Raw genomic sequence first — 27,946 nt, forward strand, 5'->3', positions numbered from 1 at the left:
GGCGGGGACGCCGGGGAGCGACTCCGTGCCAGGGGTCTCCGGGGCCGTCCCGCCGGGCCGCTCGCGCGAGGAAGGGCCCGCCCACTTCCGCTCCGCACTGATTGGCTGTGCGCCAGGCCGACCGGCGCCGATTGGCCTGACGAGCCGCCTCTCGGCGCGCACTTCCGCCGCCAGGCGTCCTCGCATGCCGTTGGCTTGGGCGCCAGGCGGGCCCGCCCGCGCGCAGCGTCACTCCCCGGCGTGCCGCGCGCCGAGCTTCGCCTCCACCCGCCTGTTTTGGCCGACCCAAGATGGCGGTGCAGGAGTCGGCGGCCCAGCTGTCGATGACCCTGAAGGTGCAGGAGTACCCGACGCTCAAGGTGGGCGCCGGCGGCGGGGCTGCGGGAGGCGGCCCCGGGCCTGAGGCGCTGCGCGCCGGGGCCCCGCGGGGTCCGGGCGGCCGCGGCCGAGCGCCCGGCGCTGGGGGCGTCCGCGGCTCGCGGGGCCGGCGTGTGCGGGAGCCCCGGGCCCGGGGGGCGCCGCGGGGCACCCCCGTGGCGGCGCCCTCGCCTGGAAGGCCTGGCGCGGGCCCGGCCTGGGGGGCTGGGGGCGGGTCCGGAGCCGCGTCGGGGGGCTGCGGAGCGCGGCCCGGCCCCGACGCCGCCGCCCGAGCCGCGCTGCTACGGGGACGCGGCCGGGCGCGGCGGACGTGGGGACGCCGCACAGAGGCCGGAGGGGCCGCCTGGGGGCGCCGGCCCAGCCGCTAATTAGGGGCCCCGCGGCAGGCGCTTGGCCGGCTCCCGAACGGAGCCCATCCCGTGGGGCGTCACCGAACCTGAAATACAGCTGGCGCCATGCCTGTGACCTTGGACGGTCCTCGGCCAGCCTCCCGGCGCTTCCTGCGAGGGCCGTGGGTGGGCCGCACCTGCTTCACAAGGGGACTTCTGCGGGGGGGCGCCCCTGGCAGGGAGGTGGGAGCCCAGGGAGGCCTCGTCTGCGTGGGAGAGGGGCAGAGCGGGCCTCACCCGTTGGGAGAGGGCGGCGAGTGGCCGGGATGCCCCACCAGGGGCGACAGGGTTCCCCGGCCCGTATCCCCGTCCAGGCTGCCGGCGTGTCCGCCCTGCGTGACGAGGTGGCGGCGCCCGGCTGCGAGCTTGTTTCCTCCTGCCCGGGGAGGGGATGCTGGGCCGTGGCCCCGGACGGCCCGCCTCTGCAGCACCACCTGCCCCGGGACAGTCGCGATCAGCCCCGTGGTTCGTGGGCAGCAGCTTTCTCTCCGCCGTGGGGAGGGTCGGAGTGTACTGTGGCACGGGGCCCCGGCCAGCCTCTCTGACGGTGCTCCTCCCTCCCGCCGTGACCCCTTGCCAGCCTGCAGGACGGTTTTGAAGGACTGGTGGGTCTGGAAGGTTCCAGATCAGAGCCCAGCACCTGGTCTTTCTTGGGGCCATCTGGGGAACGTGGAGATGGGTTACCCGGCGGCTTCTCTTGCCTGCTTGGGGTGGCGGCATGCATGACTGGGGCGCTCCAGCTCTGGGGAGCTGTGCTGCACAGGCCTACTGCCCTCGGACACTAGAAAAGTGGAGGTTTTGCAAGCAGAGGCACCACTTCCCCATTTTCTCCATATCACTCAGCCAAATAATTTCTTTGGGTTGAAACTTGAATAACTGCTGAGTCAGCCATATGTATATGTATGTGTGTGTATGTATTTCAGTGTTTGGACCATGCTCAAGGACTACTGCTGGCTTGATACGCAAGGGTGGCTCCTGACTGTACGTAGGGACCTTGCAGTGCTGGGGTGCTGGGGGTCGAACCCAGACCTCTTGCATGCAAAGTATGCACATCTCTTGAGCACAGACAAGCTTCCGTGTGTAGGTGTTTTTGTATGGGGGGAACCACCCAGCCTGTGCTGGGGCTGGGGAACATTCCAGCCTTAGGCTCAGAGAATGCTGTGCTGCCTCCGTGGCTGCAAGGCAGTGCTCGGGGAATACTTGGTAACCTCAGCATTATGTCTCTGGCCCCAGAGCTACCCCGTTTGCCTAGAAATTTCTCATGGACGGTCAAGAAATTGGATGAGGAGGGGCTCTGAGAGCAGCAGTTAATGTGGAAGTCACCATGCCTGTGCGTCGCAGGGCTCCGGACAGCAGGGTGGAGCGCCTGTAGGTGTAGGCGCAGGGAGGTGTCAGGGAGGCCAGGTGACTGACCCAGTGCACCTGGTGAGACACCCCCTGCCCTTCACTTGTGTTTCATCCTCTCTGCAGACTCGAGTTGTTTGCTCTGCTTGAGCCCAGGATGCCAGTGCCTGTTCTCAAGCTGGCTGTTGTTGTGCGTGGGTGCTACTCTGTAGGATGGTCAGTGCACCCTGTCTTCTACCTACCCCAAATGTCACCCGGAGCAGTAGGTATGCCACACCGAATCTGAGCTGTTTGAGTCACAGCTTCAGTTATTTTACCAGGGAACCCGTTGTAGAGCTTAACATTTGTGTGTTCTATTTTGTCTTAAGATAATAAATAACCCAACAGTTTCCCCATTTTTTTTTTTTTTTTTTTTATCATCACCTAGAGCCTCTGGGGGGCCTCAATCCAGGAGAAGGGCCTGGCAGTGGTCCTGGGCCTTGTCTCCTCAGCTGGGTTTAGGCCCACTGCTGTCATCCTCACTGAACCTTCCCTCGGCTTCTCCTTGGGGGCCAGTTCTGCACAGGGGAACACTGGGCTGCCGGCACGTGCTCTTTGTGGAACTGTGCATGGCAATATTTCAGGCCTGTTTCCTGCTTCCATTTGGACTGTCTGGTCGCCCTGCCAACTCCCTGCCTGGGCCGCCCAGAAGTTCTTTCCTAGCAAACACAGCCTCTGAGTGGTGAGCTGCTTCTTGCTCCTGCAGGCCAGGCCCCAGCCTGGCATCCAGCCTGAGTTTACAAGGGAGCTCCTCCCTCCCGAGTGCCACTTGGCTCTGAAAACAGGCCCCTCCCCCCAAGCCCTTGCTCTGAGGTCCCACCCCTCCCCACTCCCCCTGCTCTGAGGTCCCAACCCTTCCCCTTTCCCCTGCTCTGAGGTCCCACCCCTCCCCTCTCTCCCTTCTATGAGGTCCCACCCCTCCCCTCTCCCCCTTCTCTGAGGTCCCACCTCTTCCTCTGCTCTGAGGTCCCACCCCTCCCTTGTGCCAGGTGGTCCCAGCCCCCTCCTCCATCCTGAGCTCTGCCTGGCCCTGGGCCTTTTGGTGTGTGCTCAGCAAGGGCCCTGCTCTTTGGAAGAGCCATGCCTGCCCTTTTACTCCTGTCTTCAGTGCCCCAGTTGAGATGGCAGGTAGTTTTGTGGAGTGCTTTTCCTGGGGTGGAGCGTCCCATGTCCCAGGAATCTATTGCAGCTTGCATGACTTTCTGAAATCCGATTCTCTGAACAGGGGAGGGTCTGTACCCCTTTGCCAGCTGGGATCTGTCCTCTGCACCCACCACCACTGGCAGCCAGGCCAGCTTCAGGACTGAGAGCTGAGACTTCTGGAGGCAGCACCAAACCCACTCATCTACTCATGCAGTAGAACTGGGGTGCTCCAGCTTTTGGGGACCCTCTGCCCCAGCCCACCCTGGAGTGTGCTAGGATAAGGCCACAGTACCCTGCCCCCCCCACATATAGCCCTTGGTACTGGCTGACTCGGGTGTTCCTGGAGCTGCAGGAGTCTGTGGGTATGCGAGTTGGGGCTGGGAGCCAGCAGCCCCATGGGACAGTATCCACAGAGGCCCCGTCAGGTTCTGGCGCAGCAGAAGAGCTTCAGCCAGTGTGGACGGCACTCCTGTTGCAGCCCTGGCTTGTGCCGTCTGTGGCCGCCTCACACCCTCCCCACCCCATGCAGGCTGCGGCGTGCCCTTCTGGGGCTCTTCTTCCCTTCCTTCTGCTGCTGCCAAACCTGACCTAGTGCTTCCTGCACGGGGCTTCGTCTCTGCTCTCCAGCACCCCAGCCTCATCCCCTGTGCCTGCTGCTCCTGGGTGCGCCTCCTCTCATCCTCGCATCTGTCTTCTGCTGTCCCTCTTCATCTTGGTGGGAGGTGCAGGCCCTCCGGGGGCCTTGCAGAAGATGCTTGAGGCCAGTGACTGGAGCTTGGTGTGGGTGAGAGCTGTGCCTTGTGGCTCCTGTCTGACTCTCCCGATCTCTCCTTTGTCCTGTTCTCCGTCCTGCTGCGAGTCTGTTTGAGCACAGAGCTGCTGGGTGGATGCATGACCCTGTGTCTGTCGTCCCCTTGTGGGTCTCAGAGGGCTGGGGCTGCCTGAGCTGTGAGAGGGAACCCAGACCCTGCCTTCCTGTGGCCCCCACCCCTTATTGTGACCTCTGACCTCAGGAATGCAAAGCTCCCTCTGCCCTGGCTTCCTGCTCACACACCCCCTTGCTCATGACATGCAAGCCAAGGCCTCCCAGATACCAGAAGCCTTACCCAGAGGCCTGGTCTCCACCTTGTAAGTTCGAGATTCCTCAGACCTGTGTCCTCTGCCCTGTCATTCAGGGCAGCCCTCCTCAGCCTGCCACACATCCTCTCCTGCTGTTACACGCACAGCTTATCCTGCAGCCATTAGGGCTGCTCCTTGGGCTGCTTTTTGGCCTGCTCCCGGCTTCCTGACTGCTGTCCCCTACCTGGGACAGCTGAGGCCAGAGACCACACTGGCGACGGGGAAGGATGAGGGCCTTTGGGACTCAGCCCCTCCTCTTGCCTCCTTCACACTGCTCCCTCCATCTTCCTCCTCTTTCCCCTTCTCTCTCCTCCCTCTTCCCTGTTCTCTTCCGTCCTCAGTGGAGACACCTCTTCTGTGTCCCCTGCTGCTAGGGGATATGTTCAGAGTCTTCTTGTACTTGTTCCTATGCCTGGGCCGCTTGCCTGGTAGCCGCTCCCTTTCCCCGGTCACTTCATACACCTTTTCAAACATAGGACCTGTCCTCTTCCACCTGCCTGTTTTCCCTCTAGTCCACTACTTGAAATACTGTATTGTTTCCTGGTTTGGGGGATTACTACTTCTGTGTGCAGGAATCACTCCTGGTGGTGCTTAGGAGGCCGTCTGTGCTATTGGGGATCGAACCCCAGTACATTGCATTGCATGCAAGCCCCTTACCCTGCTGTACTATCTCCCTGGCAAACCTTTGTTTCTCTTTTAGGGGGATGGGGCCATACCCAGATTTACTCAAGGCTTATTTCTATCTCTACAACTCAGGGATTACTCCTGATGGGCTTCAGGGATTATATGGGGTGCTGGGGGTTGAACTTGGGTCAGCTGAGTGCAAGGCAAGTGACCTACCTGCTATATATTTCTCTGGTCCGAACTTAACTATTGGATTGTAAGTTCTGTGGAGGGGAACTCAGTGAAGAAATCACTCTTCACTTAGCAAATAGACTTTTATTTATTTATTTTTTGTTGTTTTTGTTTTTTTTTCTTTTTTGGGTCACACCCGATGATACACAGGGGTCACTCCTAGCTCTGCACTCAGGAATTACCCCTGGTGGTGCTCAGAGGACCATATGGGATGCTGGGAATCGAACCCGGGTCGGCCACATGCAAGGCAAGCGCCCTACCTGCTGTACTATCGCTCCAGCCCCGCAAATAGAATTTTAAATGTTATTTTGGCATTTGATCTAAAGAAGTAAGAATTGAAGCAGAAGTCAGATTGGACGAGACAGTATGTTTCTATACTGAGAAACACAGGCCTTCCCTACTGGCTATGGCCCCAAACCCAGAAAACTATTTTTAAAATGCCAGCACCAAAAGCAAACCCAAAACCAAAAGTATAGGCACACTAGCTGGGGGTGATCAGAGCTGACTGGAAAGGTGGCTCCAGTGACTGTAGTTACCTAACTTGTCCTGGGAACCCAGTAGCAGAAGGGAAATGTTGGGGTCTTTACCCACAGTGCTGGGTGCAGGATTGCTGGTGGAGACTTGCCGCAGGCTCAGGATGCAGCAGTGTCGCATACAGGGTATGCTAATGATGCTATAGCGCTGTGTCCTGATAAGCCACAGTGTTCTCACTAGGTAGGAGAGCACCAGGATGGCTGGACTTTGGTCCACAGATGCCAGGTATGCAGCGGTGCTGGACTCTGGTCCACAGCCAGCCTGATGCGCAGTAGCACTGGATTCTGGTCCACAGAAAGCCAGGTGTGACATGATTCTGGATTCATTTCACACAAAGACAGGCTTGAGATGGTGCTGGACTCTGGCCTATACAGAAGTAGGTGTGAGATGGTGCTGGACTCTAGTTCACATAGAATCAGGCGTGAAATGGAGCTGGACTCTGGTCCACACAGAACCAGGGGTGAGATGGTGCTGACTCTGGTTCACACAGAATCAGGCGTGAGATGATGCTGGACTGTAGCTTACACAGAACTAGGTGTGAGATGGTGCTGGACTCTGGTTCACATAGAACCAGGGTTGAGATGGCGCTGACAGGCTCACAGAGTCAGGTGTGAGATGGTGCTGGACTCTGGTCCATACAGAACCAGGTGGGAGATGCTGCTGTACTTGAGGTGGAAATGGTGGGTTTCCATCAGCAGTTGTACCTATAATGTGGGAAAGGGAGAAACTCTATTTGTCCCAACTAGTGTGCTTGTGTTTCTACCCACTTGTATTTTGTCGCTGAACCTACCTGAGGGATGCCAGGAGCACAGTCTAGACGTTTATGCTGTGGACTCAGGTTCTGCCCCCTTATTGCTTGGCTTACGAAGTCCTCTCTGAGGTGGATCAATGGCAGGGAATAGTTTTGGCAGGCCCTGGAGCAAGCAGAGGAGCCCTTGTGCAGGCCCATCCAGGGAGCAGAGGTGGCAGCAGCTTCTATCTACCTTGAGCTTTGCTGGCTTCCTGGTGCCTGACTTGCCCAACTCATCACCTCCCTGTGCCCTTCCGCTCCTTCCTGTAAGTAGACCAGGAAGATGACATTTTTGGGGGGAGCCTGTCTGCAGTAGGGGTCTCTGTTGCCCCCATCCTTGAGAGACTGTCTTAGGGTGTGCATTGTCCTTGGGGAGGTAGTTTCCTTATAGGAATGGAGCAGCTGAGATTCGAAGACCAGAAACTCACCAGAGCTGCAGCGAGTGGAAGGCATCTGTTGCTCTCTGGGTCTGCCTGGCACTTCTAGCTTGGGGATAAATTTTCGAGACCACATCTTTTTCTTTGTTTTTGGGCCATATCCAGCGATGTTCAGGGGTTACTCCTGCTTCTGCTCTCAGGGATCACTCCTGCAGTGTGTGGGGGACCAATTAGAATGCCTGGGCTTGAACCCGGGTCATCTGTATGCAAGGCAAGTGCCCTTCCCCCTGTGCTATCTGACTCTGAAAGCACTTCTGAGGTTTCTAATTGTGAAAGATAGAAAGCCATATACGATTACAGAAATCCTTCCTTCCTGTGCTGTAAAAATGGTCAAAGTCATTATGCTGACAAACTGAAATGTGTGTGCGCGCGTGTATGTCAGCACAAATACTGTCAGAAAACCCACCAGCAGGGCTGGAGCAATAACACAGCAGGTAGGATGTTTTTCCATGTGTGTTGCTGACCTGGGTTCGATCCCCAGCATCCCATATGGTGGTCTGAAAACCACCAGGAGTAATTCCTGGGTACAGAGCCAGGTTCACCCCTTCCCCCCACCCCCGGCCTCCCAAAAAATCCACAGCAAACATTGGAGAAGGTTTGAGGAGACATGCAGAAGCAGATGACATGGTACAGGAGGTTTGAGAAGTCAAAAGAAGATACAGATGTTTGACACAAGTCTCAAGTCATGGGGTTGCCAGTTTCTGCTCCAGTCTGAAAACAGGAGGGATTACTTTTGTGAATCACTAAGGGGAAATATATTTTGAGGTCTTTTTCCACCTGCTGCTATTACCTGGAGGTTTTCTGCATCTCATCTTCAAATTCACTGGTTCTGTCTTGAGTTGCTGTTACTCTTCTGTTGAGGGCATCCATTGAGTTTTTCATTTCATCCAAGTTTTTAAATGATGGCATTTCCATTGTAGTTTTCTTATTTTCACTCTCATATCCTTCTGTCTTGTATTAGATGTGTGTTCCACTGTTTCTTTGAGCTCACTAAACATCCTCACCATTTCATCTCTGAATTTTTTTTATTAGACTAGGTGGATATTACTTGTTGAGGCTTCACAGCTCCTATCTTCTTCCACTTCTCATGGAGGGGCTCTGCTCTGCTTCCCTATGGTGCCTGTAGTGGTCTGGAGGCAATTCTTTCCAGTACACTGTCAGTGTCCTGTCTTCCCCCCACTGCCAGGGAGGACTCTGGAGGAACTCCAATGGGTATTGGCCTCTTCTTTTCTTGTCGAAGTTACTCCTTTCCAGTTTGGTGTTCCCCTGTTGTTGTGTAGAGCCTCTTGTGCTAGTGCAGGGAATGCGTTCTTTGCCTGAACTTACTGCTGCTTTTTGACTGGGGTTGTATTGTTTCTTGCACTGCTACTTTTATGAGTTTGGGGGGAATGTTGATTCAAGTAGGGGCTAATGGACTAGTGACCTAATGTGGTTGGGTCACCAAGGCTGCTTTGGTGAAAATTCAGGCCAAGATGTGGCTGTAAGAACCACATAGGATAGGAAGAGATTAACCGAGGTCATGTTAGAGGATGCCAGCTGGAAAAATCATGTCCACCACTGCTCTGATCTGTGGCCAGAGACAAGCATTATTAACAGCATTCAGGGGGCTGTAGCAGTAGTACAACAGGTAGGGTGTTTTCTTTGCATGTAGAGGACCCGAATTCAATCCCTGGCATCCCATATGGTCCCCCCAGGCACCACCAGGAGCAGTTCCTAAGTGCAGAGCCAGGAGTAACTGCTGAGCTTCGCTGGGTGTGGATCCCCCCCAAAAACAAAATAAAACAAAACAAAAAACACCAACATTCAGGCTTGGTCACAGAGCATGTGTTCCAATTCTGTAGCACCCTGATGGCTCAAAGGGAAATTCTTTCCTACAGAGCATTCATGCGGGAAGGTCTTTCTAGTGCACCTGCACTAGAAAAGTTCTTCCCACAGGGTCGGGTTGTTCCTGTGAGGGTGCTGGAGGAAATAGTTGAACTTCAGCTGCATGGAGCAATCCTAGTAATCCTAGTTTAGAAGAAGCTGAAATGCAACAAATTACCGGAAGAGAATGGGTAGCTTTTCCCATTTGACCCAACAATACCACTGCTGGGAATATATCCCAGAGGAGCAAAAAAGTATAGTCGAAATGACATCTGCACTTATATGTTCATTGCAGCACTGTTTACAATAGCCAGAATCTGGAAAAAACCCGAGTGCCCTAGAACAGATGACTGGTTGAAGAAACTTTGGTACATCTATACAATGGAATACTATGCAGCTGTTAGAAAAAATGAGGTCATGAAGTTTGCATATAAGTGGATCAGCATGGAAAGTATCATGCTAAGTGAAATGAGTCAGAAAGAGAGAGACAGACATAGAAAGATTGCACTCATCTGTGGAATATAGAATAATAGACTAGGAGTCTAACACCCAAGAATAGTAGAAATAAGTACCAGGAGGTTGACTCCATGACTTGGAGGCTGGTCTCTCATTCTGGGCAACTCAGAGAAGGGAACACCAAGTAAAATGTGGTCAGAGGTCATTTCGGGGGAGGGGTGACGAGTGCCGAATGTAGACTAGAGACTGAACACAATGGCCGCTCAACACCTTTATTGCAAACCACAACACCTAATCAGAGAGAACGAAAGGGAATACCCTGCCATAGTGGCAGTTTGGGTGGGGGGAGACGGGACTGGGGAGGGTGGGAGGGACACTGGTTTTACTGGTGGTGGAGAATGGGCACTGGTGAAGGGATGGGTTCTCGAACTTTGTATGAGGGAAACATGAGCACAAAAATGTATAAATCTGTAACTGTACCCTCACGGTGATTCACTAATTAAAAATTAAAACAAATAAATAAATAAATTTAAAAAAAAGAGAGAATGGGTAGCTTTGAGTAATACAGAATTTAAGTCTTTGGTATAAACAGGTAAAATTAAAGCAATTTAAACTTTTTTTTTTTGGGGGGGAGCTTTTTTTGGGTCATATCCGGCAATGCACAGGGGTTACTCCTGGCTCTGTACTCAGGAATTACCCCAGCAGTGCTCCGGGGACCATATGGGATGCTGGGAATTGAACCCGGTTGGCCACATGCAAGGCAGATGCCCTCACTGCTGCGCTATCGCTCCAGCCCCAAGCAGTTTAGACTTAAAAAATTTTCAGTTCACCAAACATGAACGGAAAGAGCTAAGGAGTAATTCCTCAGCTAGGAGTAACCTCTGAACATCATGTGGCCCAAAGAGAGAGAGAGACACACACACAGCATGCCTTTGTGAAGATTAAAAAGGGACACCAGCAGGAAAAATGTGTTGAGTTGATTACATTTTTAAAAATTAATTAATTTTTTTCTTTTTGGGTCACACCCAGCAATGCTCCTGATTCTGCACTCAGGAAATTATAGCTGGCGGTGCTTGGGGGACCATATGGGATGCCAGGGATCGAACCCGGGTCAGCCGCATGCAAGGCAAACACCCTACCCACTGTACTATCGCTCTGGCCCCTGATGATAAAAACCTATTTTATAGGTTAGAAGTGATACCTACCGGGCCAGACAGAGTAGAGCAGGCAGGGTGCTTCCATTCATGCAGCCAGTGTAGGTTTAATCCCCAGCACCCTATATGGTCCCCTGAGCATCTCTTTTTTTTTTTTTTTTTTTTTCTTTTTGGGTCACACCCGGCGATGCACAGGGGTCACTCCTGGCTCATGCACTCAGGAATCACCCCTGGCGGTGCTCAGGGGACCATGTGGGATGCTGGGATTCGAACCCGGGTCGGCCGCGTGCAAGGCAAACTCCCTACCCGCTGTGCTATCACTCTAGCCCCGCCTGAGCATCTCTTAAGAGTGATACCTGAGCACAGAGCAAGGAAGCAAAGAGTAAGCCCTGAGCACCACCAGATGTGATCCAGAAAATAGAAACAAAGTGAATAGGCCTGACATAGGGAGCCTTAAGGGAAAGTCTGGGACCAGATGGCGTCACTGATGAACTTTATTTTTTGGGGGACCACGATGGTGATTCTTAGGGCTGTGCGCGTGAACTCAGTTTGGCCTCATGCAAGGCAGTGTCTTATACTCTGTACTGTTGCTCCAACTCTGAGTTGTATTATTAATACTTTTTTAAAATAGAAGAGGAAGAACACGTACCAACTTGTGTGGTCCACCTTCCCTTGGTACCACAACTAGATACAGAGACATCATTAGGAAAGAACAGACCACTGTTCCTTTGGAATGAACATAGGTTCCAGGAGTTGGCCTAACAGCAAAAACATCTGCCTTGCAATCATGAGGTTTGGAGGATTTCAGGGCCAGAGTGATGATCGTACAACGAGGTACTTGCCTGAGGCTGACCTGGGTTCAGTCCCCAACACCACATAGGGTTCCCCGAGCCCTCTAGGAGTGATCTGATAAGTCCTGAGCATTGCAGGGTGTGGTCCAAAAACAAAAACCCAACTGAAACCCAGTTTCTGGTGTTTCCCGTGTGTGCCAAGCCCAGTCCTGGCAGCTCTACTGCCTGGAAGCCCCCAATCCCAGGCACGTAGCACATGTTAACCAGCACAGCTGCAGATGGGAGCTCAGCTGTGTAGAGCGGGGTGGTGCTGCTTGCCTTTTCTTCTTAGTTTTCTTCTATGGGGCCACCCCCAGCTGTGTTGGTGTTGCCCATAGGCATCTGCCAACCATAGAAGCCCAGTGGTGCACCCCTAACATTTCAATGCTTGGGTCCCAGAGGCGCTAGGGGCCAGCAGGGCGACATCCAGCAGGGTGGGGAGGGGACTGTGTGGCATTCAGGACGGCACTCAGTCCCTCACACCGCTAGCCGTGTGTGCTCCTGACCACTCTAAGCCACCCCCTTCTGGCTCAGGCATTTCCTTTCTAATGGTCTGGAGGCTGGTCTGAGATGAAGTGTACCGTAGATATTCTCCCTGGTGAGCAGATACCGCCTTCTCTCTGTGCCCTTAGGTGAGAGGTCATGAGTGACAAAGTTTTTCCTCCTCTCTGAAGACACCTATTCTGTTGTAGAATAGGACATCAACATAGAAACTGGGTGGTGGGGGTTACTCAGGCACATCATTAAGTTCATAATCTTGGAAATGAACAAGAGTGGAGGGCAAGTGATAGTACTGAATATTATGTGCTGTCTCCTGGGATGGGGGATAGGAAGTGGATCATTGGGATAGAAGGGAGAGTTCAAACATAAACTCAGTGTCCCTCCCTCCCTCCCTCCTTCCCTCCCTCCCTCCGATGCACAGGGCTCACTCCTGCCTCTGCACTCAGGAATTACTCCTGGCGGTGCTGGGGGACCATACGGGATGCTGGGAATCGAACCCAGGTTGGCCACGTGCAAGGCAAACGCCCTACCCGCTGTGATATCGCTCCAGCCCCTAGTGTCACTTTCTGTAAGGTGCTGTATTCTCTTCAGTGGATCTGAGACAGGTGCATCTCCACAAAGATGGAAGCAATCTCACATTGGGGCGAAAGTTAAACAGAGTGCATCAGAGACTACATTTTGGAACTAAATTCCAACAGAAAACTGAAAGGTGGCTCAGCAGAGGGAGGCCTGGCTTCAGTCTCAGCTCTGCATCTGGAGCAATCACCGACATTGGTGGGTGTGGCCCGCAAACCAAAACCTGGTATAATTTAGGTAGTAATTTTTTTCTAACACCTAAAGCGTTGCGCGCGCACACACACACAACAAATCAACAAATTGAACTTCGTTAAAATGAAAAGTAGGGGCTGGAGCAATAACACAGTGGGTGGGGCGTTTGCCTTGCATGCAGCCGACAACCTGGGTTCGATTCCCAGCATCCCATATGGTCCTCTGAACACCGCCAGGAGTAATTCCTGAGTGCAGAGCCAGGAGTAACCCCTGAGCATCACTGGGGTTACTTATCACTGGGGTTAAACCAAACGAAAAGTAGTACTTCAAAGGACTGGAGAGCTAGCACAGTAGGTAGGGTGTTTGCCTTGCCCGGGTTCGATTCCTTCATCCCGCTGGGAGAGCCTGGCAAGCTACCCGTGACATATGTATTCTATATGCCAGTAACAGTAACAGTCTCACAGTGGAGACATTGCTGGGCCCCACTCACGCAAATTGATGAACAACGGGACGACAGTGCTACAGACAGTGCTTCAAAAGACAACTCATGAAAGTGGAAGAATAGTCACAAAATGGGGAGAAAGTCTTTGTAATGTAGAGAAGTCTTACAATTCAGCAAGAAGATAACCCAGCGTTTCAATGAGCAAATAATTGCTCTGGATGTCACAAGAGAAGAGACAAATGGTTCATGAGAACACCTTAAGTCCGTGGTCACTTATAGTAGAAACCTCTCTACCTAGGGTTGCTGTTGGCACTGAAGGGGTGCGCAGGAGTGGTGCTGGGGCCTGCTTAAATGGTGCTGCCGTATGATCCAGAGTCTGCTTAGAAATTGCAGGGTTGGGGGGATGGGTTTGGGCCATATCCAGCAGTGCTCAGGGCTTACTCCTGGCTCTCTGCTTAGGAATCCCTCCACGTGGGGCTTGGGGAATCCTTTGCATTTCTTGATCGAGCCCTGGTCAGCCATTAGCAAGGTATTGCCCTAGCCACTGAGCTCTCTTTTTGGCCTCAGTCCACGGCAGCCCTGGAGCTTGCACTCCCTGCTGTGAGTGCACACTTCCCAAAGTGTGTGTGCCGGTGGGTGCAAGTAAGAACATACCTGCACACTGGAGACCCTGAGTTCTGTCTCCACTAACACAGGACCGCACAGCACCGCTCATTGATGTATATGTCCTGGTGGCCTCTCAACATGGCCAAATGCCAGGAATGGCTGTGGGACCGGTAAGCACAGTTGGGGAGCCGCCCTCCCAAAAGAACAGAGGTTCCAAAGGAGTAGGGTTCCACTGATGTAAAATGTCCAGGACAGCCTACTGTAGATAAGTGGCTGGTTGCCACTTATTTACAGATTCGTGTAGTGGGTGGGAGGGAGGGCAGAATGTTCTCAATGTTGATGGTGGTGTTGGATGCACAAGCTTGTGATTGCACTAAAATCGACTAAATGTACACTGAATTTACCTTCTTTCCACGCCTGGCTGTGCTCAGTTCTTACTCCTGCTCTGCACTTAGGGATAGTCCTGGTAGGACGAGGGGGACTGTATAGGTGCTGGGAATCAAAACTGGGTTGACCACCTGCAAGACAAACACCTTAACTGCTGTCCTGTCATTCTAGGTCCTGTACACTTAATTAAAATTTTTTTAAAATTGTTAATTCTTTACTGGTGCTGATGGATGTGATGCTTTTTTCCTGCGCAGGGTGAGGGCTGTACTATTGAGGTCCATTCTTGGTTTCTAAATGTACGCTTTGAAAGGATGAGTTGCATGGTAGCTGAATTAGATCTGAGAAGAATGTAATGAGATGATGAGTGAAGGCCCACCACTGGTGTTCTTGTGCATTTGAACTTGGTGGTAGATTAACTGCCTGGTTCTGGTACTGGTCGGATCTGTGGCCCTATGGCACGTTAACTCAGTGGCTAGAGTCATGGCAGTGTGTGGCTCTATGTTCTCTGACCCTCCCAATGCTTTTTTCTCCAGGATGGGTGCATGGGGCCAGAGCCATAGTACAATGGGTAGGGCACTTACCTTGCATAGGTCCGACCCAGTTTCAGTCCCTGGTATCCCATATGGTCCTGTGAGCCCCACCAGGAGTAAGCCTTGAGCATCGTTGTTCTGGGTGTAGGCCAAGCAAACAGAATGGGTACATGGTGCTGGAGCACTCAGTTCCATGGCAGGTACAGTGTGAAGATGTGGCGCCCTGGGAGGGCGCTTGCCTGGTATGTGGCCTATGTGGGTATGATCCCTGGCACCCTGAGCACCCCTGGGTATGGCCTGAACACCCCGCCTCCCGCAAAACAAAATGCAGAAGTTACTCCTCACTCTGGAAGACTGATGGGACACATTGCATCTTTTCATCTTCGTTTCTGGAAAGGGATAGGGTCCCAGGCATGCCCAGCATCTTCATGTTCTCTGAGGGACACTCAGACTAGGGGTGTTTCTTAGAGCGCTGTCTTCCCACCCCCATTCCTCCACCTTTGTCTTTGCTGTTTCTGTTCTGGGGGATCAGTAAGGTTTTCTTGGTACCTTTTCGTTTCCTTTTGTGGCTTGGCACGTTCTTACGACAGGTCGGCCAGAAGTGACTCCAGATGTTGTCCTGTATCCTAGGAGGCCCTCCTAGGAGATGGCCCTAGTGGAGAGTGCCTCAGTGACCAGTCCCTGCTAGCATGCATGGAGGCCCAGAGTACCATGTGTTACATACTGCCCAGCCCAGGGTCACGTGCCCCACGGACTCAGCTGTCTCAGATATATAAGCCGTACCTGTCAGGTGTTCTCTTGGCTCACGCTGTGTCAGGAGTTCTCCCGGCTCACACGGCTCCTGTAGGTGTCCTCCTGGCGCAGGCACTCCTGTCCTGTATCCTCCCTGCTCATACAGCACTTGTCAAGTATCTTCCTGCTCACATGGCTCCTGTCAGGTGTCCTCCCTGCTCCCATGGCATCTGTCAGAGGTTTATCCATCCCGACACTAGCTTTGCCCTGAGTACTGACCTTGAGTTGCTGCAGTCTGTGTTTCGCAGCACCTTCCAAAGCACAGGTGGAGTTGCAGGACACCTCCATACATGTGTCCTCGGAGCTGGGAGCCTGTCTGTTTAGCGCCCTCTCCCAGAAGCAGACAGCCGGTGCGGGCCCCTCAGTGGCAGTCCCTGGCCCTGCGCTCCCAGGCTTCTTGGTTGAAGAGACTGTGCCAGCAACTCCATCTAGGCAGCCCTGGCTCTGTGCAGGATCTGGAACCGTACGCTGCTTAGCCGGTCAGCCATTCGTGATCACGTGTGGAGAAACATGTCCCAGCCGTGCCCCTCCTGCTCAGCATTTGGCCCAGAGCTCTGCACAGTGCTCCCTGACTCTGCTTCCACAGGCAGCAGCCTCTTCTTGCTTACCCTGAAGCTGGAGCCCAACACGATGAGGCCCAGCAGGCCTCTGTGCCCAGGTCCCTTTTGGGGCTGTTCCGGGTGTGGGACTCCTTCCTGGGATCTCTGAGCCCTTCACGGCTCTCCCTCACCCACGAGCAACTTCTTGTCTGGACCGAGAGCAGCCGGCCTCAGATGGGATGCCCTCCCAACACCGGTCTGCAGAGCTTCTCTCTGGGCGCCCCCCGCCACCCTCCCGTGCACTCCCTTCTGTGCATTGCTTCTGCTCTTGCTGGGGCCAGAGTGGGTTTGCACGTTCTGGGTCTAGCACTGGTGTCTCCCCATCAACCAGTGTGTTCTGCTTCTGGGCCCTGCTTCCTTCTCCCTGCCTGTGCTCCGAGGGTTGCTTTCAGTGCTGCCTGCTTCTGGAAACACTGCCCAGTCTGCACCCTTGGCAGATGGGTGGCCCTTCCCTTCCCTCTGCTCTCTGTCCTCTATGGTGCCTGCGCTCCTCACCATTCATGTTTCCTCTGCTGCCGAAGTGTGACTGGGACCCTTTTGGAGAGGCCCTGTCTTCATGCTGGCTGACTGGCACAGCCCCTAGGGAAGGAGCTGCTGGAGCTTGGTGCACTCACGGGAGCGCATACGGGGCGTGGGAATGCCGAATTGTTGCTTTCAGTGGCCGAATTGTTGCTTTCAGTGGCCGGGAGGAAGGAAATTGCTGCATAGCTTAGCAGAGCCTGCGGGAGGGAGGTGGCTGCTAGTTTGTGACCTCAGATTGATTGCTGGGCAGAAAGTGCCCTGGCACAGAGGCTGGGCTGCCTACTGCAGGGTGGTGACCCTCAAGCAGGCCATCAGCAAGGTGGCTGCTGTGTGGGCTGGTCCATCAGCACTCGTGGCGTGCGTGACCTCTGTACAGTGCCTGTCACTGGGTTAGATAGGCCCTACCCTGTGCCTCTGGTGGCAGGGCCAGCTGCTGTGCCTGTGGGTATCTGTTCAGTCTGCTGAAGCATTGTCACTGGTCCAGTAGTGGGGCTCCAGAGCCTTTTGTTTGTTTCGCCAAGTGACACCCTTCCAGGACTGACTGGAAACCTGGTGACTGTGAGCTCCCCTGGGCCACTGTACTCAGATGGTTTGGGGCCCTGGGCCACTGTGCTGTGACACCTCCTAGACCTGTTGTGCCACTGCCCATGGGGATGTTGCACGGAGCCCCTTCCCCTGTGTTCATGGTTCCAGAGGTGTGGCTCACTCAGGCTGCAGGTCTCAGGGCAGCGAAGGCTCTGAGAGTGTTAGGGCGTTCTCTTCAGCCTGGTTTGCTCCAGCCTGCCTTGTCCCATCCTAGAGCCCAGCAGATGTGGGTTGGGGGTTGTGGGTACACTTTGGCCCTGCTTCCCGCGCTGGGGAAAACAGTGGTATGTGGGGCCGCCATCGCCAGCTGCTCCCTTTGTCTGCACTCTGTGGGGACAGTGCAGAGTTGATATGGGGGTGGGATGGGGCACTGCCTGCCTGGGTATCTGGGGGTTTGGCACAGCTCCTATAAGAGGGGCTTTGTGGGCGCATATGCTGCCTGATCCCATGTGCTGTTTGCACCCCATGTGGCCGAGCACATGTGGCGCCTGCATCTCCTCTCAGGATGTGTACTTTCCTAGCTAACGCTGGGATGTGTGTAGGGGCTTCTCAATTTCGGGGAAAGCCCACGCTCTCTCTTGAGTGCGTTACTCTCTCTCCCGCTTTTCTCTTCCTCCTCCCCTTCAAAAACCTCCAAATAAAATGTTTTGCTTAAAAAAAGGGGGGAAGGTCTTTGTGCCCATGCTGGGGCCACGGGGACCCTGCTGTTCTGCCACAGGCACTGGTGGGGAGCCTGATGGTCGCTGCCCTCGCTACCCTTAGGTCAGTGCGCTCCTCACTGGGATGTCTGTTGGCTGCGCAGACCCTGTGTTGTGACCCGTGTGGAATCCCCAGTACTGCAGGAGGGTGACTGGGGCCCACCTGCTCTCCTGACGTCCCCTGACACTGGCAGGGTGACTGGGAACGGCCCCTGCACCTGCCCTCCAGCAGCCCTGGCCTCCAGAGGCTCGCTGGGTGTTGGTCACCCTGGGTTCTGAACAGAAGTCGCGGGTTGCTGGTCTTGCCGCAAGACCGTGCCTTCAGATTGGCCCTGGGCTCCTCTCGGGTTCTTCAGGGAACTGGCCCTTGGAACTGGGGTGACCCGTCAGCATGTCCATCCAGTTTCCTTGGATGAAGACAAAAGCTGGAGGAACCCTGTGCAGTAGGGCAGGGCTTGGTGGAGTGTGACTGTCACTGAATCTCCCTGTCTGCCTAGGTGCCCTATGAAACTCTGAACAAGCGCTTTCGTGCTGCGCAGAAGAACATCGACCGTGAGACGAGTCACGTAACCATGGTGGTGGCTGAGCTGGAGAAGACCCTGGGCAGCTGCCCTGCCGTGGACTCGGTGGTCAGTCTGCTGGATGGTGTGGTGGAGAAGCTCAGCGTCCTCAAGCGGAAGGTCAGTGCTGCCGGGCTGAGGTGGTAGGCAGGGGTACATGAGGAGTCTGCAGTCCGGAGTTGGGGCTCTGTTGGCTCCAAAGTGCTCCACACCTTTCCCACTGAAGAGCCTGGTCCTGTGGAGCTGGATGAGACTTTAGAATTTTACCTTAGATGCATGTGTGCGACTCCTAGGAACAGTTGGCCAGGGTATTGGGGCTCTTGTTCCCAGGGGGCTTCTTCCAGCAGCTTCAGAACTCAGGAGACAGAAATGTCCAGAAATACAGGGATGGGATGCCACTGCTCTGGAGAGTGGCCATTCGGCCCGAGTGGGTGTCTGATTGGGAGGTCCTGTGGGTCTTGGGGGAGGGGCACCAGGATGCTTGTGGTCACAGGGCTTTATGGCCCAGGTTTTGGACCTGGTGATTAGGGACTTGCCACCTCTCACTTGCTGGGAGGGATTTTCACCTGTGTGTCCCTGGAGCACTGCTTCAGGCCAGAGAGGGGGACACGTGTACAGCCTGTGGCAAGCAGCAGAAGCAGACGAGAAAGGATCCCACATCTTTGGTACTCGGTGGAATTGAAGGTTGAAGCCTGGGCTTGAACGTGACTGTAGAAAGTCTTAATGTGAATCAGGGCTGTAGGAGCCAACGGAAACTTGAGGATACAAGAAATGCTGTAGCTGCATCACTGCGCTGAGTGTTGGCTTCTCGCCACATTGTAGCCCTCACAGAGAGCTGGGCTGAGTGGGTGTCTCAGATGCACTGTCAGAGGGACAGATGTTGGAGCACGGAGAATGACGAGAGCAGACTGGAAGCTTCTGGTGTTGTTACTATTCCAGGGAGAAGTGGACAGGAAGGGTGAAGGAGGGACCTGGGGCAGTAGAAAGTCCTGAAGAAAGCGTTGTGAAGGGACCCCATGGGTCAGGGGACGCTCCCCTGTCTGGTGTCGGCTCAGTTGGCTGCACCGCCTCTCTGGGGCTCTGAACAGTGATGAGATGGATCCCTTCTCAGTGGGTCCCGTCTTGGTCGGCTTGGAGCGCACCTTTGTAGATGGACAGTGGTGGGTAATAGGTGGCTGGCGATGTGACAGGCCACCAGGGTCCCCAGCATGATTCATGATGTCACAGGCGGTGGAGTCCATCCAGGCTGAGGACGAGAGTGCCAAGCTGTGCAAGCGTAGGATCGAGCACCTGAAGGAGCATAGCAGTGACCAGCCAGCGGCCGCCAGCATGTGGAAGCGGAAGCGTATGGACAGGATGATGGTGGAGCACCTGCTGCGCTGCGGCTACTACAACACTGCCGTGAAGCTGGCACGCCAGAGCGGCATTGAGGTGGGCCCGCAGCGGCCACCTCGGCCTGTGTCTGTCTCCACCTCCCAGCCTGTGTCTGCCCCCACCATCCCCGGCCTGTGTCTGCTCCACCTTCTACCTCTCTCGGCCTGTGTCTGCCCCCACCTTCCCTAGCCCGTGTCTGCTTCCCCCTTCTCCCTTCCCCCTTCCCCCTTCCCCCTTCCCTGGCTTATGTCTGCCCCCACCTTCCCCAGCCTGTGTCCGCCCCATCTCCTTGGATTGCAGTGACTGCAGGTGTGGCAGATGCTGTGCTTTGTGCCTTTCTGCTATGGCTATTTGTGGGGGTCAGGAAGGAGGTAGGAGGTTGCACTGTGATGGGGAAGCATCTTCCTGCTTTGTCCTGATTTTCAGAAACACACTCCTTCCTCCTTTTCTGGGGGCTTCAAAATTTACCATCCCTCCTCCCCACCGTCTGACCCTCTAGCCTTCCTGACCCAATTCCTGGTCTACCCTCTCCTGTGAGCAGCTCCCGCCTATGGTTCAGTGGACTTCGGTCCTGGCCATTCTAGATCTGGTTTGGAGACTGGCCATGTGCCACCTGGGAACCAGTATTGTGGTGCACAAGCCATGGCTGCTTCTGACCCCATCAGTGTTGTGTCCCCAGGCAGGCAGCCTCTGCAGGTTGACTGCTCTGCGCTCAGTACCTGGAGGCCTGCCCTGAGCAGACAGTAGCCCTGGTGCATCTCCTTCCCTCCTGGGGGCCTGCCCTGAGCACACACTAGCCCCATTTCCTCCCCTTCCCTCCTGGAGGTCACATGCTGTACCACAGGTCCCTTCAAGCAGCTCCCCCCGCCGCCCCCCCTGTGTGGATGCCTGTGGAGCTGACTGGTTCTGCAGCGCTGGGATGAGGGTACTGTGGTGCTGTCAGGTGGCCCCCAGTGGCACTGCATGTGCTGCCGCTTCTATCTCTGCTTTGTGCTTTGTGCGGGTGCTCCTCTCAGACTGTCCTGCTGCAGCCTTGCCCCTCGCTCCACCTACTTCCCACTCTGTCCCACTGGCTTTTGTGGGTGACAGTCCGCTGTGTGGTGAGCAGGTTGTGGCTCCCTTCTGAGAACAGGCATGTCCACTGCGTCCCTTCTAGATGGAGAGAAGCAGACTTGAACCTCGGTGGTTTCCGCTCCCTCCTCTCCTGTGCGGGGCTCCTTCCTGCTGGCTATGCTGCCTCCGCTGAGGCCCTGCCTCGCAGCCCGTTCTCAGGCCTGGGTGGCGGATCCCCTGGCCTGTGGGAGGGCTGATGGGGCAGACCCGCTCCCCAAGGGTGCAGCCGCACCCGAGGTGCCGACCAGGGGTGTCAGAGGTGAGCACCTTGGCCCTCCCCACTCTCCATGCCGCAGTGGAGGTGCAGCGCACTTGGGGGCCCAGGCCAGTGCATTGAGCACCCCACTCCCTTCCTCCAAGGACTTAGTGAACATCGAGATGTTCCTGACGGCCAAAGAGGTGGAGGAGTCCCTGGAGCGCCGAGAGACAGCCACATGCCTGGCCTGGTGCCACGACAACAAGTCCCGGCTGCGCAAGATGAAGGTGGGTGTCGGGCAGACGGGCATGGACACAGAACTGGGCTCTCCTGATGGGGTATGGGGTGCTCTGAATGGTGGCATTCAGCTTCAGTGGAACACCTGTCCTGGCAGCGGCTTCTGCATCTGGGCCTCCTGATGGTGTTGGGGGGCTGTGGGTGGTGGTGTTCAGCTTCAGTGGAACCCGAGTGGGCACCTTCTCCTACATCCAGGCCTGAGCTCATGCAGGGGGCTGGGGGTGGGGGTGAGGATGCAGCTAGGTGCCGAAGTCATGTGGGACCTGAGCACTGGCCATGGAGGCGCTATTCATGGTGGGACTTCCTACTTGCTGTGATTGCGACTACAGCCTCAGGGTGGACTCATGCAGACAGACTGCGAGTGTGGCCTCAGTGGGGCTCGCAGAACGCCCCCGTCCCTAGCCTGCCTTCGCCGTCCTGCCAAGTGTTCTGTTCCTGGGCAGCTTATCGGGTGCACATAGTCCCCAGCCAAGGGTGACACTCTCTGCCACTCAGGGCCGCCAAGGCGAGCAGGACGTGAAGACGGGACGCAGGGGTAGAGCGGCCAGTGGCTCCCCTAAAGAGAGTGAGGATCTTGGTATGGAGCCCCTAAAAGGAAAGCCTGAATTGGTATGTAACTGCCCCACTCTCCTGCTCTGACCACGCACAGCCTGCTCACGCAGCCAGCCAGGCCTCTGAGGCCAGGCCACAGTCCTGCAGGTGACTCTCAGGCAGAACCGCCACTGGGCCTTGGTCTTCGGGGGAGCAGATGGGGGTGGGGGGGCAAGGTGAGAGTGGGCGTCGGACTATGGGCTATAAAGTGGACACTGAAAACCAGAGTCCCTATGTGCAAATACAAGGTGTAGCCAACTGGAACCAGGTGGCCTCTGACTGAGAACTGGCGGGAGAGGGGACCAGCAGGACAGGGGCAGGGGCACGCAGAAGCTGCAGGCACCACATGAGTACCAGGGAGAGGTTCTAGTTGCCAAGTGAAGGCTTCGCTTGCCAGAGCCCTGCGTTTGATTTTTGTCAGGAGTGACCCCTGAGCATTGCCAAAATTAAAGGAAGACGCTTGCTCCAGCTCTGCACAGTGGCACAGTTCTGAAATCATGGCGTCTCAGGCTGCAGTGTGGAAGCTGTGAGGCTGGGGCAGCCTGACAGCCCCACTCTGGCACAGTTCACTTGGATTTCATGCTTTAGCCACAAGGGGCCGTGCTCACGTGTGACTGTGCATGTACGCCCCTCCTCCCCCGTGGTCTCTGAAGGCTTCCTGCAGAGGGGGTGTGGGGGTATTCAAGCCTGCTGTGGAGTGCTGCAGCCACCCAGGGCATAGCACTCTTGAGACGTCCCCATGCTTATAGGCAGAGTGCTCTCGCCTGGGTGCCCTGTGCACCTGTCAGCACCAGGGCTCAGCTGTATGTAGGGCAGGGTCACCTGAGCTGGCGTTGGCTGGGAAGGCTGCAGGTGCTCTGGGTTCCTGCCCAGGTAAGTGACTTTGCCTCTGACCCACCTGGTTGCTCAGTGGTTGCCGTACCCATGGCTGGAGTGGACAGGGGCTGCAGGGGAGAGTGTGCCCTGCTGGCAGCCGTGGGGCCCTGGTGATACCTGACCCCTGTGAGTGTGGAGTAACATGTCAGGTTGTCAAAAGCAGTTTGGGATTCTGTTAAAATGTGATTCTGCACCCCTCTTACACGAGTATGTAAGGGAAATTACAGCAGTGCTCTTCTCAGTTTAGGACTGTGCTATCCTGGTCTTGCCGGTGGCTCCGTAGGGTGGGGAACAAGGGAGGTTGACTTGAAAAAAGAATGTTTCTCTCTGTGCTCAACCCACATTGGTCACCAGCACTGGGGAAAATACCTGGCCTAGATCAGGTCAGTCTTTTGGGTCCTTTGCCTTTCCCTTACAGAAAAGAATTTCAGGAGGAGGCAAATGGTGCAGCAAGATTTTTTTTTTTTCTTTTTGGGTCACACCCAGCAATGCACAGGGGTCACTCCTGGCTCATGCACTCAGGAATCACCCCTGGTGGTGCTCAGGGGACCATATGGGATGCTGGGATTTGAACCCGGGTCGGCCGCGTGCAAAGCAAACGCCCTACCCGCTGTGCTATCACTCCAGCCCCAAGTGTTTCAAACTCCTAGGAAATGAGCTTAATTGGCCTTTTTTTTTTTCTTTTTGGGTCACACCTGGCGATGCACAGGGGTTACTCCTGGCTCTGCACTCAGGAATTACTCCTGGCGGTGCTCAGGGGACCATATGGGATGCTGGGAATCGAACCCGGGTCGGCTGCGTGCAAGGCAAACGCCCTACCCGCTGTGCTATTGCTCCAGCCCCGCAGCAAGATATTTTATTGAACTTATTTAGAAAGCTGTGAGGGGAGAGTAAGAAAGTAATATGGGCATGGGAGAGAACACAGGCTTCTCCAGAGTGGAAGTAAGCAAGCAAAGAAACAGACAAGTGAGATAATGTGGTCACGAGAGAACACGGACTTGAGAGCAAGCCTGAAGCCACGGGAAAGTTTTTAAGTGTGAGCTTCCTGGACCCGGGCCCACGGGTTCATGTAGCTATGCCCCACCCAACATATCCTATGCCATCCCCAGCTTGGCTGCCCACCAACTCTCCAGCTCTGGCCTAGCCGCTGTACCCCAGCCAGCCCAAAGGCTCAGCTCAGACATGATTTGACCTGGTGCCACATCTCTGCCCCATGGTGCTTCCTATCCCACACCCTTCCCCCCCACGAGAAGACCTTTCTGGGCTGTCCCCGTGGCTGGGAGCACCCTCTCTGGAGTCTGCACTCAGGTCTCGTGTTGTGCTCCTATGTATGCTCCATATGGGGCCCCACCTGGTCTGCTCTGTGGGCCTATGTCCATGTACTGTGGGATGCAGATCTAATGGCCATGAGGTCCAGGGTGTGGTTTGCCCTGCACAGAGGGCTCACTGGCTGGGCCACCAGATCAGGTCCTGTTGGGTGGAGACAGTAGGGAGGGTGGTGTGCATGCTGTAGCTATGTGCAGCCTGGGCCTGGCTCCCTGGTATCTGTGCTGCCTGCCAGGTGGACTCTTCAGGCCCTCTTAGTCTTCATCTGTCATCTCTCCTCAGAGCTGCCTGGAGTTCAGCCTCCGAATCCAGGAGTTCATTGAGCTCATCCGCCAGAACAAGAGGCTGGACGCTGTGAGGTAGGGGTGGACCCCCCGCTTGCCACCGGGCCATTACTTTTGTTCAGCCTTGTGATGTGCGCTGTCCCCAAACATGGGAGCCCCTGAGTCTGTCTGCTTCCTGGGCAGTGGTTGGTGTCCGGAGCTGGTGTGAGGGTGAGGCAGCCCCCAGCTTCCCTGGGGATGGACACCATCCTCTCTGGGTGCAGGGCACCTGGTCCTGGGCTCAGGTGACAGGGCCAGTTTGCCGGTCCCTTCTGGATAAGGGGCTGTTTTTTGGGGGGTGCCCTGGGGTGTGGTGTGGTTAGGAAGGGCTGGGGCTCTGCCTGGTGGTGGGAAGGGGTGTTATCCTAGTGCCTTTGCACATTGTGCTGAGGGATCCTACCGTGCTCCAGAGGAGGGTTGAGTAGTGCTAACCCTCACCCGTGTATGCAGATGGGGTGGGGTGGGGTGCTGGTACAGGTCCTGGAGGCACAGTGCAAACTTGGGCCATGCACCTGTCATTCCTCAGACATGCAAGGAAGCACTTCAGCCAGGCCGAGGGAAGTCAGCTGGATGAGGTCCGGCAGGTGATGGGCATGCTGGCCTTCCCGCCGGACACACACATCTCCCCCTACAAGGTAAGAGGCCACAGGGGAGAAACTTTCCCAGCCGCATCCTGTAGCTGCTCCGGGTCTCAGATGCAGGAGGCAGACATGTGGAGCACATCCCACCCTGAGACCTGGGCCAGGAGTGTGCACACACAGCATACCCAGCTCCCCACGCCTCTGAAATGGCTGCAGGTCCAAGTCAATTGGGAAGTGGGTATACGTGACACGAAGGACTCGGGGTGTCTGAGGAAAAGGTGGAGGTCATGGACATAGAGCCAGAAAGGTCAAGGAGAGACGAGGCCAGAATACCCTAGCTAATAAGGCACTTGCCTTGCACATTGCCAGTCCTGTTGCTTCAGTCCCCGGCTCTGCGTAAGGTCTCTGGAACCCCACAGGTGCCAGGAGAAAGCCCTGAGCACTCCTGGGAGTGGCACAGAGAGGGGAAATAAAAAAGGTGAGTGTGGCAATAGTGCAACGGGTTGGTAGAGCATTTGTCTTGCATGTAGCCACCCTGGGTTCCATATGGTCCCCGAGCACTTCCAGGAGTAATTCCTGAGTGCAGAGCTAGGAGTAACCCCTGAGCATTTCCGGGTATCACCCAAAAAGTTAAAAAAAAGTAACAGCTGAGTGGCGGGCATTAGAGGCTACTTCCCCAGTGGGCCCCCTCTTTCTGGACTTCTGGACTGAGAACAGCGACTTGACCTGTTTGCACTCAGCATGACGAAACATGGGCCTCCTGGAGAGTGGAGTGACTGCAGCTTTCGCCCGGACAGGTCTCCTTGGCTCTTGGGAGTCTGGCTCCTGTGCCACCCTCATCTGTGGGGCAGGCCCTTTTTGCAGTAGCATCTGCAATGACCACGCGCCCCTCTTGCTCTCTCCCAGGACCTCCTGGACCTGGCCCGGTGGCGAATGCTGGTGCAGCAGTTCCGGTACGACAATTACCGCCTGCACCAGCTGGGGAACAGCTCGGTGTTCACCCTCACCCTGCAGGCTGGCCTCTCAGCCATCAAGACCCCGTATCCTTCCTGTGGCCAGGACTGCACCCTGGGGCCTAGCCGGTCAGGTGGGGCGAGCACTCTTGGGGTGGGGAGGCAGGTCAGAGCAGTGGTCCCAGAAGGCCCCATTGTTTGCACTAGGCCATGGACCCAGCAGCAGCCACTGTTGGTGCCTGTGAACCCCTGCATCAGTGGGGCCTTCTCAGGGCACTGTGGCCCCTGGCAGGCTGCCTCGACTTCCTCCTGGCCTCCTGCTATTGGTGAGCACTATCAATGCTGGGCCACTGAGCAGTAACTGACACTTGAGAGAACAGGGTTGTAGGTACCCCCCAGCAGCTTCCTGGCGATAACTGCCTGCCTGTTTGTCCTGGAGTAAGGGCCAGTGAGGCACAGCGGGGCTGGCGAGAACCCCGCCTCTAGTCTCTATCTGAGCCGGCTCCACCTTGCGGCCCTCCTTGACCCAAGCGCAGACAGTGCTACAAGGAAGATGGCAGCTCCAGAAGCCCCGACTGCCCTGTGTGCAGCCGCTCCCTGAACCAGCTGGCCCAGCCACTGCCCATGGCACACTGTGCCAACTCCCGCCTCGTTTGCAAGATCTCCGGCGATGTGATGAATGAGAACAACCCACCCATGATGCTACCCAATGGCTATGTCTACGGCTACAATGTGAGAGGCCTGGAGGGTGGGAGGAGAGCAGTGGGACCCCCACTAGCCCGCCTGTTCTTAAGGTCCAGGTGCAGCCAGCTGCTCTGGCCCTTAGCAGCTTTAGAGTACCCCTTACAGGCGCCCCTCAGTATCCTTGGTGGCCAGCACTGGTTTGCTTGTCTTAATGCTTCTTTGTCATTCTTTTCAGTCTCTGCTCTCTATCCGTCAAGATGATAAGGTTGTTTGCCCGCGAACCAAAGAAGTGTTCCACTTCTCACAGGCGGAGAAAGTATACATCATGTAGGCTTCGGCTTGGCGCTTGCCGGGCGGCCGTGGGCACGAGGCACCGGTCCGCGCCTGCCTCGCCTTCCTGCTTCTTGCGACCAAAGACCAGTGAGCAACGAAGAATGCTCTGGGAAGAGAGGAAATCACTCTAGCAAGTTTGTACTGGAAAACATTTGGTTGGTAGGATTTTGTAACATAAATCAGCTATTTGATGCTTCTGAAATGAACTTTCACCTTTCAAAGAAACTTTCCTTTAAAGACTGAACCTGAAGGGAAGGTAGTACATTTCACAGATGGGAATCGACCTGCTGTGTCCCCACAGTTGCTCCCTTTCGCTAATGACGAACCTGGGGAGCCACCCTTGGTGGCTGCTGGCTCCCGTCATCCGTGCGCCTTATTTCCTGCTGAAGAACGGACTCCTGCAGAGGCCTACCAGACCAGCGTCTGGAGGCTTGGCTGTGTGGGTCCACAACTCAGAACTAAACACTGCTCATGCCAGAAATGAACCTTCTGTTGAAATCTCACTGCTGACTCCAATCAGACAAGCGTCCCACACACAGCCACAACGTAGAAGTACTTAGCACCTATTTTTGCATGTTGGTGTCGATTAGCTAATAAACTGTAAATGTAAAACCTGTTAATAAAAGGGTTTTCTATTTCTCATTTCTGTGTGGAGCAAGCACTCTGTGCCTTATTTGTATCTGGCTCTTGTCCAGCCCTTGAACCCTGGCGTGACTAATTCAGGCTACTTCTGACACAGCTGCCCTGCCAAACTGCTGGTATTAGGAGGCTTGGGGGAGCTCTGGGCTCTTGGCTATTTAGGACAGAGCCTGTTGCCAGCCAAGCTAGTGCCAGGGGAGCTAGAGCTGTGCCCCTCTGCTTACCACACAGACAAGATGGTGGCAAAGGTCGTTACATTTGCTCAAGAGTATCCCAGGGTTCAGCCTGGTGGAGCCCCTTTCCTGCTGGGCTCCCTCAGCAAAACCTCAGAAGTGCATG

General features: G+C 55.4%; 1 protein-coding gene across 2 annotated transcripts; it reads left to right on the forward strand.

Moving 5' to 3' along the window:
- The first annotated feature begins 206 nt into the window (after positions 1–206).
- MAEA (macrophage erythroblast attacher, E3 ubiquitin ligase) lies at positions 207–27,610 on the forward strand. 2 transcript variants are annotated; one of them, XM_055137508.1, is made up of 10 exons: positions 207–359; positions 18,259–18,441; positions 19,549–19,752; positions 21,169–21,291; positions 21,797–21,910; positions 24,377–24,453; positions 24,944–25,052; positions 25,905–26,038; positions 26,488–26,683; positions 26,871–27,610. In XM_055137508.1, exons 1-10 carry the CDS (start codon positions 291–293, stop codon positions 26,964–26,966), a joined length of 1,305 nt encoding a protein of 434 aa, XP_054993483.1. In that variant the 5' UTR covers positions 207–290; the 3' UTR covers positions 26,967–27,610. The 2 variants fall into 2 exon arrangements, with proteins under 2 accessions (XP_054993483.1, XP_054993484.1); XM_055137509.1 differs by lacking the exon at positions 21,797–21,910.
- Positions 27,611–27,946: the final 336 nt, after the last annotated feature.

This window comes from Sorex araneus, chromosome 5 (genome assembly GCF_027595985.1).
Source record: "Sorex araneus isolate mSorAra2 chromosome 5, mSorAra2.pri, whole genome shotgun sequence".
Taxonomy (NCBI): domain Eukaryota; kingdom Metazoa; phylum Chordata; class Mammalia; order Eulipotyphla; family Soricidae; genus Sorex; species Sorex araneus.

Bases quoted from the DNA above. Each gene is read 5' to 3' on its own strand.
- MAEA (XM_055137508.1), top strand. From the start codon at position 291: ATGGCGGTGCAGGAGTCGGCGGCCCAGCTGTCGATGACCCTGAAGGTG. The intron at 25,053-25,904 runs GTAAGAGGCCAC...GCTCTCTCCCAG, and splicing joins CACACATCTCCCCCTACAAG to GACCTCCTGGACCTGGCCCG. The intron at 26,039-26,487 runs GTATCCTTCCTG...ACCCAAGCGCAG, and splicing joins CTCTCAGCCATCAAGACCCC to ACAGTGCTACAAGGAAGATG.